A 13,787-nucleotide genomic window follows, 5' to 3' on the forward strand; every position below is an offset into this window, starting at 1 on the left:
ACTCCTTCTTATTGGTTCCCACTTTCTCTTATTCTAGGCTGGTTACCACTCTATGCCTCTGAGTAACCTTCTTCTTAACCCTTAGTGCACCGCTGTATCAATCAGCTCCAGTTTGTCACCGAACGGGTCACCCATAATCCCCCCTTTTTTTGTTTCTACAAGCCAAATCGTGCACAACGAACAATTAATCATTTGTTGCAAACATTGCAACAGGCATGGTATAACTATTATAATTGCAACAAACGCGATAAACAAAATAATCATTATCTTTTACCAGCTCCGTTAGCCACCCGGTTATTCCTAATCCCTTTAGCCAAGACTCCAATCCCAGTGAGCTTGTTGTTACCTTATCAGACAACTCATTCAGTTTTTTAAGCTGTTGAAATATCGTCTGGGCTGGATTGAGACCCATGCGGCGCCAAAACTGCAGAGGTGGAGGAGGGCGGTGGTCCCAACCAAGGCCGCACGCCACAGGCTGGCACCCATCGTGGTCCTTGTCCTGTGGAGACACAAGCATACCCTCGCCCCCAAGTTATTAGCTGGTATGGTCCTTCCCACCCCCCGGTATCCAAGTTTCGCATCATAACCATCGCTTTCCCTGTTTTAAATGATGTTAGTCCTGATTCCATTATTTTAAAATGCTTAATAAGGGGTGGTACATCTTCGTGTTGAAAAGGTAGTGTTAAATAATTCATAACATAGATTACTTTAGCTAACCTATTCTGTGGTGTCTCTTGGGTCTCCCCGTTTTTGTTTTGCTAGCAGGTCCTTTATTGTGCAGTGTACTCGTTCTACTATGGCTTGTCCTGTGGGTGAGTGTGGGATGCCTGTTTTGTGCGTGATACCCCAAGTGTGGAAAAATGCCGTTGTAGAGTGGCTGACATATGCAGGGCCATTATCTGTTTTTATTTCTTTTGGGATGCCAAGGGCGGCAAAGGCTGCATGAAAATGTGCTTGGACATGGTGGCTAGTCTCGCCTGCCATAGCCGTGGCCCAGATTGCATGTGAAAAGGTGTCTATGGATACATGAACATATTTTAACCTTCCGAATTCGGGAATGTGAGTAACGTCGGTTTGCCAAATCTGGAGGGAGGAGAGGCCCCTAGGATTGACGGTAGTCAGTGGGCCTGTCTGCTGTTGACAATCTGGGCAGGTTTGGACTATGAGTTTTGCCTCTCCTATGGGGATGGCAAATTGTCTGGACAATACTTTCGCTGCCTGGTGAAAGAATTGGTGTGACAAATGAGCCTGAGATAGCGTATTTAGTACCGGGACTTGCAATGCTACATTAGCTAGGTGGTCGGCTCGGGCATTCCCCTCTGTCAAGAAACCTGGTAAGGTGGTATGACTCCTAATATGAATTATGCAGTATGGATGGGTACGTTGCTCAACAAGGAATAGCAATTCCTTGAATTTTGCAAATAGTGCTTCATTCTGAATGTGCCTGATTTGAGATCTTTCAATTCGTTGTACCATTCCCACCGCATATTGTGAATCTGACACAATATTCACTGGGACCTGATGCCATTGTTTAAATGCCAATATTATTGCATGTAATTCTACTATTTGTGGGGAGCCTTGAATGTTTTCCATTATGTGATTCCACTGGCCCCCTTGTTCCCATGTAACTACTGCTTTTCCCGTTCGTCCTGACCCATCAGTGAATACAGTTTGTCCTTGGACAGGGTACCATCTACATAGGGGTTTAACCTCGAGTTGTACATTATTATAAAAGGTGAACATTTTGTGAGATGGGAGGTGTATATCTAATTGACCATCAAAGCCCGAAAGGGCTGCTTTCAGCTCAATGCTATTCTGGAGGCACCAGTCGAGGTAGTCCTTAACTATCGGGATAACAATGCTTTTTGGTTCCTCTCCAGCTATCTCTACGATATGTTCTCTGCCCTTCTTAATTAAGGCTGCAAACATTTCAATGCGAGTCGCGAATGTCTTAGTAGGTTGATGAGGTAAGAACACCCATTCTAGTAACAATAGTGGATTTGCTGCGGCGGGATCCCATTGCGCGATGATAGCTAAAGGTTGCGGATTCTGGTTGCATATGTAGAGCTGAATGGGTAAGTTTTCTGCGCGTCGTTGGCATTGTTGGGCTGAAATTTTTTCCTCAACGTTGCTTAAAGCTACTCTGGCCGCATTAGTCATGTTTCGGGGTGCATTAATGTCCGTGTCCCCCTTCAGAAGTTCAAACAATGGTGCTAAGGTCTGATTATCAATGCCGCAGAGCGTTTGTATCCAATTGATATTTCCTATAAGCTTCTGGACATCATTCAGCGTGCGGATTTCCGTTGTGATGGCTACATTTTGGGGTTGAATACTCTGTTGTAATATCTTCCAGCCTAAATATTTCCAAGGCGCTTCCGTCTGGATTTTTTCTGGCGCAATTGTAACCCTCTTTTTTGCAACTCCTGCTGTAAAACAGGCAGCACTTCTTGCGCTAAGCTCTTGGATGGGCTGGAGAGCAATATATCGTCCATATAGTGATAAATGTACACGTGAGGGAATTGCCTTCGCACAGGGCGCAAAGCTTCTGCAACGTATGTCTGGCATATAGTTGGGGAATTTTTCATCCCTTGGGGTAGTACAGTCCACTGATATCTGTCTATGGGTTCACTCCTGTTGATTTTTGGGACTGAAAAGGCAAATCAGGGAGCATCTTCAGAGTGAAGTGGTATAGTAAAAAAACAATCCTTCAAGTCAATAATTAGTATATTCCAATTTCGAGGGAGCATAGTAGGGGAAGGCAATCCGGGCTGGAGAGCTCCCATGTCTTCCATGACATTGTTTATCTGGCGCAGGTCATAGAGCAGTCGCCATTTCCCATTTTTCTTTTTGATCACAAATATTGGTGAGTTCCAAGGACTAGTTGTGGGGGTGATATGTCCTAATTTCAATTGCTCTTTAATAAGTTCTTGGAGAACAGCGACCTTTTCCGCTGGAAGCGGCCATTGATCCACCCACACTGGCTTCTCAGTTTTCCAGGTGAGTTTCATGAGTGGTCGCTCGTCAATGGCCGCTATCGAAAATTTTCCGGAGAGCTCAGGGTGAAATCGCCCTGCCCCATCACATCTCTTCCCAGGAGGCTGACAGGTATTGGGGCAGCATATGGCCGAACATGGCATGCCGAACCTTCGTGAGTTTTAACGGTAAGCATATATTTACTTTGGCAAGTATTGGAAACGCCACCCACCCCCATGAGGCCTTTTGCAGTTGAATCCAACGGCCATCCGCTGGGCCAGTCCTTTAGGGCTATTACTGTTACATCTGCCCCTGTATCCATTAACACTGTGACTGGGGCATTCAGGGGGTCGGCGGTCGGGTGATGTAGTGTCAGGGTCAATATAGGTCTTTTGGTGGCAATGGTCGAGGCCCAGAAGACTGACGGGGGTCCTGTTGACCCAAAACCCCTGTCACGTCGCTCGCACTGTTCTGCTTGGGGAACCGTTGCTTTAAATAATATTAACTGGGCAATTCTGGTATCCTTTGGCACGAGCACCGGTGGCGAGGGAGTCCATGCCATGGCTTGTATGACCCCTTCATAATCAGCATCAATAACTCCAGGCAGTACAAAAAGTCCTGTCAAGGTGGTGCTTGAGTGTCCCAACAGGAGCGCGCTATATCCTTTACCTATTGATCCCTTAATGTTCAGCATTATTTTGCGCACCCGAGTGTCCCAAAGGGTGCAGTCCTCTACTGTGGAGACATCCAAACCGGCGCTTCCTCAGGTTTTGGCAGTGAGGGAATCCACGGTGATATATTTGGCGAGGCCACTGGAGCGGTGCTCTGCTGTTGTTGTGATCCGGCTGTCATCATTACTTGAGGCGGGTCCCATGAGGGCAGCCTGCCCACCGCCGAGGACCGGGGCACTTGTGTCGTCCCACGGCCCTGCCCCACGCTCTGCCTCCCGTTTCCCTGCCGCGATTGCAGGGACCGACCTTCTGTGTTACATCTCGAGCAACACTGGCTAGCCCAGTGCCACCCTTTTCCACACCGGGGACAAGCAGAGGGGGGAGCAGGGTTACCGCGGCCTCCCCCCATGCCCCGCTGGGGGCATTCGACAGCAAGGTGTCCTGTAGCTTGACAGCGGAAACAACGTTTACCCATGATTTGAAGCGCTGCCGCAAAGGCTCCAGCTAAGGCGGCAGTGTGGTGTTCCACCGATCCAACTCGGTTACACGCCTCTATCATCTGCACTAACGTAGTATTAACTGGTAACGCTTGGAGTATCTTTTTACAGTCCGTGTTTGCGTTTTCTACAGCCAATTTTAACATCAATGCCTCTTTTGCCTCGCGATTGTCGACCTGTTTATCTACAGCGTCCCACAATCTATCGGTAAATTGCATGTACGGTTCGCTTACTTGTTGTTTATTACTCGTAAATGAGGGTTCAACTTTTCCTACTTCTGGTAATTTCAACATTGCCTGGAGAGCCAGAGACGCAGACTGCCGCAAGATGGCATCATTGAGCCTAGCCTGCAATCTCGGGTCCAGCAATGGCTCAGTCCCCATTAGTTGTGGGATCCCGGCTCCCATAAGAGGGTCGCCAGGCTGTCTCTCCAGATTTTGTAAGGCGGCCGTTTCGCAGCCTTCTTTCCACTTTTGTTCCCACAGCAACTTTTGTGTTGGGGTTAAAATCATTGCGGCAATCTGGCGACAGTCGTAGGGCACTAACAATTGACCAGTCATGACGTTCTCTAACAACGACTGTGTAAACGGTGCGTGCAACCCGTACGTAGTCACCGTCTTTCGTAATTCTTTAATTAAATCCCATTGAAAAGTGTGATACTCATTTGGACCGTTGGCATGCACTTCTACCGGGAAAGCCATTCCTATTGGGTCCCCGTCCTTTAATGCTTCCCGGCATACCTGCTCCCATCGCTCCCGTGGATCAAAAACTCGAACTCCCAGGGAGGCATTGTTAAGGTGGGGCAATGTGGGAGCCGAGGGGGCTCGTGGAGTAGGGCTAAGCAGTGCGGGTTCGCGACCCTCTTCTTGATCGTCCCCCAAGTCTATTAAATTGTCCTGCTCTGGTGGCTCATCAGACTCCGATCCCGGAGCTGCTATCAGGATCTCCCGGGCGGTGGCGCTCTGTACCTTCTTTTCCACCTGCCACGCTCTTAAAGTCTCCGTTACCAGGCGCCACGTGGTCATAACCTCAGCAGCGGTCGCATCCCCGCTTGATGCTGCCTCCCACACTTTCTCCCCCGCTTGTTCCTGTTGTGGTTTAGCCCGGCTGGCAGTCAAACACCACACAGCCGTTCGCTCACCCTCCCCCCTCCCTCTCCGGGATGGGGGAGAGAAACGGGAAAGTGAAGCCTGTGAGTTGAGATAAAGACAGTTTATTAAGACAGGGAAAAGAATAACAACAATAATAATAATAATAATAGTATTAATAGTAATAATGTGTACGAAATAAGTGATGCACAGTGCAATTGCTCACCACCCGTTGACCGATGCCCAGCCTATCCCCGAGCAGCCGGCCACACCTCCACCCCGGCTAGCCACCCCTATATATTGTTCAGCATGACGTCAGATGGTATGGAATACCCCTTTGGCCAGTTTGGGTCAGCTGTCCTGGGTCTGTCCCCTCCCAGCTTCTGCTGCATCCCTAGCCTGCTCGCTAGCAGGACAGAGAGAGGCTGAAAAGTCCTTGGCTTGGTGTAAGCACTGCTCTACAACAATTAAAACATCAGCATGTTATCAGCGCTGTTCTCATCCTAATCCAAAACATAGCACCCTGCCAGCTACTAGGAGGCAAATTAACTCTGTCCTAACTGAAACCAGGACAGATATCCACCCCTTATTCCATACCATTTATGTCATGCTCAGGTTACACTCTTTCCAATACTTTCTAATTAATCACCATTTTCATCTATGATATATAGCAACCATGGTAGCGGTGACATACAGTGTTATATGATGATTAACATATTATAATTCAACTCATGGGCTATTCTCACCCAGTATTAGGTCCCCTTGAGGTACACACCGGACCTCCCCATTCTCTTGCATTACCCACCAAGTGCATCCAGGTCCCCGAGCAAAAGCAATCCCACGAATGGGCTTGCCTTTTCCTGAGGCGGGGGTAGCCCAGACTGTCTTACCCAGCATGTTTCTTACGTGCACTACAGGAACTTTATCCCCTTCTACAGTGCGTAACAGGTTTGATTGGGCAGGTCCAGCTCGGTTGGCAGATCCTCTAGTATTGACTAACCAGGTGGCCTTTGCCAGATGTGCTTCCCAATTTTTGAATGTCCCAGCACCCATTGCTTTCAGTGTAGTCTTTAACAGTCCATTGTATCGTTCAACTTTCCCGGAGGCTGGTGCATGATAAGGGATGTGATACACCCACTCAATACCATGTTCTTTGGCCCAAGTGTCTATAAGGTTGTTTCGGAAATGAGTCCCATTGTCTGACTCAATTCTTTCTGGGGTGCCATGTCGCCATAGGACTTGCTTTTCAAGGCCCAGGATAGTGTTCCGGGCGGTGGCATGGGGCACAGGATATGTTTCCAGCCATCCGGTGGTTGCTTCCACCATTGTAAGTACGTGGCGCTTGCCGTTGCGGGTTTGGGGGAGTGTGATGTAATCAATCTGCCAGGCCTCTCCATATTTGTATTTCAGCCATCGTCCTCCATACCAGAGAGGCTTTGACCGTTTGGCTTGTTTAATTGCAGCACATGTTTCACAATCATGAATAACCTGTGCTATAGTGTCCATGGTCAGGTCCACCCCTCGGTCACGAGCCCATCTGTATGTTGCATCTCTACCTTGATGGCCTGAGGTGTCATGGGCCCATCGGGCTATAAATAATTCACCTTTATGTTGCCAGTCCAGGTCCACCTGAGCCACTTCAATCTTAGCAGCCTGATCCACCTGCTGGTTGTTTTGATGTTCTTCAGTAGCCCGATTCTTGGGCACATGAGCATCTACATGGCGTACCTTTACAACCAGGTTCTCTACCCGGGCAGCAATATCTTGCCACAATGCAGCAGCCCAGATGGGTTTGCCCCGGCGTTCCCAGTTGTTCTGCTTCCATTGCTGTAGCCACCCCCACAGGGCATTTGCTACCATCCATGAATCAGTATAGAGATAGAGAACTGGCCACTTTTCTCGTTCAGCAATATCTAAGGCCAGCTGAACGGCTTTCACTTCTGCAAACTGACTCGATTCACCTTCTCCCTCAGCAGCTTCTGCAACTCGTCGTGTAGGACTCCATACAGCAGCTTTCCATCTCCGATGCTTTCCCACAATACGACAGGACCCATCAGTGAACAGGGCATATTTCTTCTCATTTTCTGGTAGCTTGTTGTACAGTGGGGCTTCTTCAGCACGGACTACCTCCTCCTCTGACGATATCCCAAAGTACTTGCCTTCTGGCCAGTCCATAATCACTTCCAGGATTCCTGGGCGACTGGGGTTTCCTATTCGAGCCCGCTGAGTAATCAGTGCAACCCACTTGCTCCATGTAGCATCAGTTGCATGATGTGTAGAGGGGACCCTTCCTCTGAACATCCAACCCAGTACCGGCAGTCGGGGTGCCAGGAGGAGCTGCGCTTCAGTACCGACCACTTCCGAAGCAGATCGAACTCCCTCATATGCTGCCAATATCTCCTTTTCGGTTGGAGTATAGCGGGCCTCAGATCCTCGGTATCCCCGACTCCAAAACCCCAGGGGTCGACCTCGAGTTCCCCAGGTTCTTTCTGCCAGAGGCTCCAGGTGGGGCCATTCTCCCCGGCTGCGGTGTAGAGCACATTCTTTACATCTGGTCCTGTTCGGACTGGCCCAAGGGCTACTGCATGAACTATTTCTTGTTTAATTTGTTCAAAGGCTTGTCGTTGCTCAGGGCCCCATTCAAAAGCATTCTTCTTACGAGTTACTTGGTAGAGCGGGTTTACAATCAGACTGTAATTTGGAATATGCATTCTCCAAAACCCCACGACACCTAGGAAAGTTTGTGTTTCCTTCTTGCTAGTTGGTGGAGACATAGCTGTTATTTTGTTGATCACATCCATTGGAATTTGACGACGTCCATCTTGCCATTTTATTCCTAAAAACTGGATCTCTCGTGCAGGTCCTTTAACTTTATTTTGTTTTATGGCAAAACCGGCCTTCAGAAGGATTTGGACTATTTTCTTCCCTTTCTCAAAAACTTCCTCTGCAGTGTCACCCCACACAATGATGTCATCGATGTACTGCAGGTGTTCAGGAGCCTCCCCCTGCTCCAGCGCAGACTGGATCAGACCATGGCAAATGGTAGGGCTATGTTTCCACCCCTGGGGCAGCCGATTCCAAGTATATTGGACTCCCCTCCAAGTGAAAGCAAACTGTGGCCTGCACTCTGCTGCTAGAGGGATGGAGAAAAATGCATTAGCAATATCAATTGTGGCATACCACTTGGCTGCCTTTGATTCCAGTTCGTACTGGAGTTCTAGCATGTCCGGCACTGCAGCACTCAGTGGTGGCGTGACTTCGTTCAGGCCATGATAGTCCACTGTTAGTCTCCACTCACCATTAGACTTTCGCACTGGCCATATGGGACTATTAAAAGGTGAATGGGTCTTGCTGATCACTCCTTGGCTCTCCAGTTGACGAATTAGCTCGTGGATGGGAATCAGGGAGTCTCGGTTGGTGCGATATTGCCGCCGGTGCACAGTTGTGGTAGCGATTGGCACTTGCTGTTCTTCAACCCTCAGCAACCCCACAACAGAAGGGTCCTCTGAGAGACCGGGCAAGGTAGACAACTGTTTAATGTCCTCTGTCTCTAAGGCAGCTATGCCAAAAGCCCAGTGGAACCCTTTTGGGTCCTTGAAATATCCTCTTCTAAGATAGTCTATGCCAAGGATGCACGGAGCGTCCGGGCCAGTCACAATACGGTGCTTTTGCCACTCATTTCCGGTTAGACTCACTTCAGCTTCCAATACAGTTAACTGCTGGGATCCCCCTGTCACGCCATAAATACAGATGGGCTCTGGCCCTTTACAGCTGGATGGCATTAGAGTACATTGTGCACCGGTGTCTACTAGAGCCTTATACTTCTGTGCGTCAGACGTGCCAGGCCATCGAATCCACACAGTCCAATAAACTCGGTTGTCCCTTTCCTCCCCCTGGCTGGAGGCAGGGCCCCTCTAGTCCTGGTCAGAATCTTCACTTCTGTGTTTAAAAGACTGCCTGCTAGAAGTTGGAGCAGCAAACTTTTCAGAGAACCCCTTTCTCCCGATTGTTTTCTTTTGCAACTCACGTACCCGTGCCTCTAGGGTCTCAGTAGATTTTCCATCCCATTTTCTCATGTCCTCTCCATGGTCACGTAGGTAAAACCACAGGGTGGTGCGGGGTGTGTACCCACCATATTGTCTTCTTTGCATGGATGCACGTTTACCCCTAATAGCCGAGACGCTGGTTTGTACAGGTGGGGAAGAAAATACACTCTCTTTAAGTTGCTGGACCTCTTCAAAAAGTTTCTCCAAAGTATTCTCTTTTAGTTGGTGGCCACTGGTTTGTTCAGGTGGGGGGGAAGATAAATTCTCTTTAAGTTGGTGGAACTCTTCAGAGAGTTTCTCCACAGCCGAGACGCAGGCCTGTAGGGAAGAGGAGAGATTTCCTTCGTACTCCCGGAGTTGTTTAGCCATGTCACCCACTGTGGGATCTTCACCGTTTTTCCAGGTTATTATTGCCAATGTGCTGGCCCATGTTGATGGTGCATTCCGTACAAACTTCCGCCATATGGGTCGAGTACACTGGACTTCATCTGGATCTGTGGATGTTTGTGCATCGTTTAAGTCCTTATAAATTACTTCCCGTACGGCTAATTCCCTCAGGTACTGAATTCCCTTCTCCATGGTGGTCCACTTGACTGGTACACATACAAGTTCTTCCTTGTAGGGATACCTTCCCTTCACAGCTAACAGGAGACGCCTCCAGAGGCTGTGAGATCGTGCTCCATCTCCAATTGCTTTGTCAATGCTGCATCTCTAGCAAGGGATCCCAACCGCTTGGCTTCCCTGCCCTCTAATTTCACACCATTGGCTCCAGTGTCCCAGCACCGGAGCAGCCAGGTGACAAGCTGTTCACCTATACAGCGACCAAAATCTTTTCGCACATCTCGTAGCTCACGCTGGTATAGGGTTCGGGTAGTTACTGTTGACTTACTGACATCCTCATCCTCATCTTCATCCTCCTGCACACTTGATGGCCCAGCCTCGTCTTCTCCAGACCCAGACTTAGCAGAAGACTTTCTGCGTTCTAAACGACCTGAGTCTCTATACCACTTTTTCACCTTTTCTACAGGGGCAACTTGCACTGCTACAGCTCGCCTCTCCGACCCAGCCACAGGGTCTGCCACAGGGGTTGGAGTACCCTCTGCAGGGTCAACTTGCACTGCTACAGTTCGTTTCTCCGACCCAGCCACAGGGTCTGCCACAGGGGTTGGAGTACCCTCTGCAGGGTCAACTTGCACTGCTACAGTTCGTTTCTCTGACCCAGCCACAGGGTCTGCCACAGGGGTTGGAGTACCCTCTGCAGGGGCAACTTGCACTGCTACAGTTCGTTTCTCTGACCCAGCCACAGGAGTGGGAATGGCTGCGGGAGCTGGAGCCGGAACGGCTGCGGGAGCTGGAGCCGGGACGGCTGCGGGAGCTGGAACGGCTGCGGGAGCTGGAACGGCTGCGGGAGCTGGAGCCGGGACAGCTGCAGGAGCTGGAGCCGGGACGGCTGCGGGAGCTGGAGCCGGGACGGCTGCGGGAGCTGGAACGGCTGCGGGAGCTGGAGCCGGGACAGCTGCGGGAGCTGGAGCTGGAACGGCTGCGGGAGCTGGATCTGGAGTGGCTGCAGGAGCCGGGACTGGAACGGCCGCAGGGTCTGTCACTAGGTTGATAGTAGCATCAATTGCAGCTCGATAGGCACAAGCCAGACCCCAGCACGCCACAGTGATTTGTGTCACTTTGGAACTGCCAGAGTCATGACACCTTTTTTTCAAGCATTCTACCAGTTTTTTAGGATTTTGCAGTTGTTCAGGGGTGAATGTCCAAAACACTGGAGGTGCCCACTGCCCTAGAAACCTGCCCATATCCTCCCACACTCCCTGCCACTCGCAACTATCCCGCCTCAAGACAGATCTCCGGATGAGATTCCTAAGTAGTTGTTTAACCTTAAACAAAACCTGAAGCGCATTCAGGAGACATAACAACAAGAACATGCTGGTCTGAGTATCCCAAGGATATTCAACATCTTGGAGAGCTACCGTAACTAGCTCGGGGGATAAGAGGGTGGTAAAGGAGGAAGGGAGAGTGAACAGGTAGGAAAAAATATCTTCCCCTGTCCCCTCCAGAGACTGACTCCCTGATGAAAAAAGGCAATAGGTGTAATTGCTAATAGTTTCTGAGATATGGTTTCCGAAGTATAGAGTCGACGACAGTGCTGAGTACAAATACCAGGTTAGAGTCATGACCAGATACTTCATCATTTCATAAGCCATCGTTACACCACACAGTACCATAACAATCTTAAACCAGGGCCCGGAAAGGGTAAACAGCACGACAGGGAGCACATACAGAAAGTAACTTGCTATAAAACTCAATTTGGGAAACAGGCACAGCAGACTTGAGATTAAGGCAATCAACATTGTGACTAGCAACTATTAAGCAGGTCGAATACTTATACCAATTTTAGTTTAACACACTCTGGTCAAATCTGTCGATATCTCAACCCTTCGAGCCCCACGTTGGGCGCCAAATGGGCTGTTGTGGTTTAGCCCGGCTGGCAGTCAAACACCACACAGCCGTTCGCTCACCCTCCCCCCTCCCTCTCCGGGATGGGGGAGAGAAACGGGAAAGTGAAGCCTGTGAGTTGAGATAAAGACAGTTTATTAAGACAGGGAAAAGAATAACAACAATAATAATAATAATAATAGTATTAATAGTAATAATGTGTACGAAATAAGTGATGCACAATGCAATTGCTCACCACCCGTTGACCGATGCCCAGCCTATCCCCGAGCAGCCGGCCACACCTCCACCCCGGCTAGCCACCCCTATATATTGTTCAGCATGACGTCAGATGGTATGGAATACCCCTTTGGCCAGTTTGGGTCAGCTGTCCTGGGTCTGTCCCCTCCCAGCTTCTGCTGCATCCCTAGCCTGCTCGCTAGCAGGACAGAGAGAGGCTGAAAAGTCCTTGGCTTGGTGTAAGCACTGCTCTACAACAATTAAAACATCAGCATGTTATCAGCGCTGTTCTCATCCTAATCCAAAACATAGCACCCTGCCAGCTACTAGGAGGCAAATTAACTCTGTCCTAACTGAAACCAGGACAGTTCCCAAGTCTCTACATCGAATATAGCTGAGGCCGTCGAGGGGACCCCTTGTTTTTGCAAAAACTTTAATAGTAGCTTTATCTTAAATGGGTCATATTTTTACACCCCTTTTTGTTAATAATTGCGTTAATAATGTTACTATTGCTGCTTCTTCTCCTGAGAGACTGGCTCCCATTGTGAATGCCCAGCCACTCACCTGTCCTTCAGGCGATGTCCCGGGGTTGAAGCTGCAGTCCAGCTGCGAGCTTGATTCGTTCGGCTGGGTTCCCTCTGGACGATAGTGCAGCGTTGCTCTACCCCTTATCACGTCGGGGTCACCATTTGAAGGGAATGACGACACTGACTCCAAGATAGTCGAGAAATGGAGACCCTTTATTGTCCCAATGCCAGATCTTATATAGTTTTTCTGAGCCCCTACACGCGCTGCACGTGGCTGGCAAACATAGTTACAGACTTCTGATTGGTGCATTCCTTTTGATCATGCATAGCCCTCTATAGGCCCGTCCGAGCCTAACAACTCCTTCTTATTGGTTCCCACTTTCTCATTCTAGGCTGGTTACCACTCTATGCCTCTGAGTAACCTTCTTCTTAACCCTTAGTGCACCGCTGTATCAATCAGCTCCAGTTTGTCACCGAACGGGTCACCCATACTAATATACATAGTGCACACCAGATACAACATGAGAATCCTGTAACCGGATGGCCTGTCCCGAATGGCAAGGGGTGGTATTGGCTATATGGCAGTAAAGCCAGGAAGGTGTTGCCCCTAGGATGGAAGGGAGCTTGCACCCTGGAGGCAATAATTCCAAATGTAACTATTATTGAAGACCCACAAAGCCAAAGCCCCCTTGAGACCACACGCAGAATTAAGCGGACTACAGATAATCCTCTAGTAAAATTCCCTAGCATTTCACAGTTTTGCAAGGTGGTTTTTACCTTGGTTAAGGGTGAGTGAATTAGAAAAAGCTATTGTAAATATCTCAAAATACAAAAATATTGTAAATATATTGAAGATCTAGAAAATAAGTTAGATAAGTTTGCAAAAATAGTACTCTAGAATCGAATAGTATTAGATTTATTAATAACCTCATAAGGAGGAGCGTGCACTATAATTAATACTAGTTGCTGTATATGTGTAAATCACATGGGATGAATTTGACTGATCTCAAAAATATTTGGAAAAAAAAAATAAAAAGCACAACAAGATCCTACATAGAGTAGCTCAAGATGACACTTCCTGGGGATTTAGAAACATTTGGGAGAAACTAATTTCCTAATTACCTGAATAAAATTGGCTCAAACAACTATCTGTTGGTATTGTAATAATAATGGCATTGTATATCTGTCATCCCCCGTGACATCCGAAGAAGAATATTGCACCTTAATGTTGGAAAAACTCAAGAGTGCGGTATGTGAAGAGGTGCAAAAACAACAATAGGAGTAAGAAAAGAAGAGGGGGGAA

The 13,787-nt window shown here is 48.6% G+C and overlaps 1 protein-coding gene across 1 annotated transcript; it reads right to left on the reverse strand.

Annotated features, from left to right (window-relative positions):
• Positions 1-1,330: 1,330 nt before the first annotated feature.
• Positions 1,331-12,507, reverse strand: LOC121062992 (endogenous retrovirus group K member 8 Gag polyprotein-like). Its single transcript, XM_040543308.1, has 2 exons — positions 12,329-12,507; positions 1,331-5,229 (listed from the first exon to the last, which is right to left on the reverse strand). Exon 2 carries the CDS (start codon positions 5,164-5,166, stop codon positions 3,706-3,708), a length of 1,461 nt encoding a protein of 486 aa, XP_040399242.1. The 5' UTR covers positions 5,167-5,229; positions 12,329-12,507; the 3' UTR covers positions 1,331-3,705.
• Between the last annotated feature and the right edge of the window lie 1,280 nt (positions 12,508-13,787).

This window comes from Cygnus olor (genome assembly GCF_009769625.2).
Source record: "Cygnus olor isolate bCygOlo1 chromosome W unlocalized genomic scaffold, bCygOlo1.pri.v2 SUPER_W6, whole genome shotgun sequence".
Lineage (NCBI taxonomy): Eukaryota > Metazoa > Chordata > Aves > Anseriformes > Anatidae > Cygnus > Cygnus olor.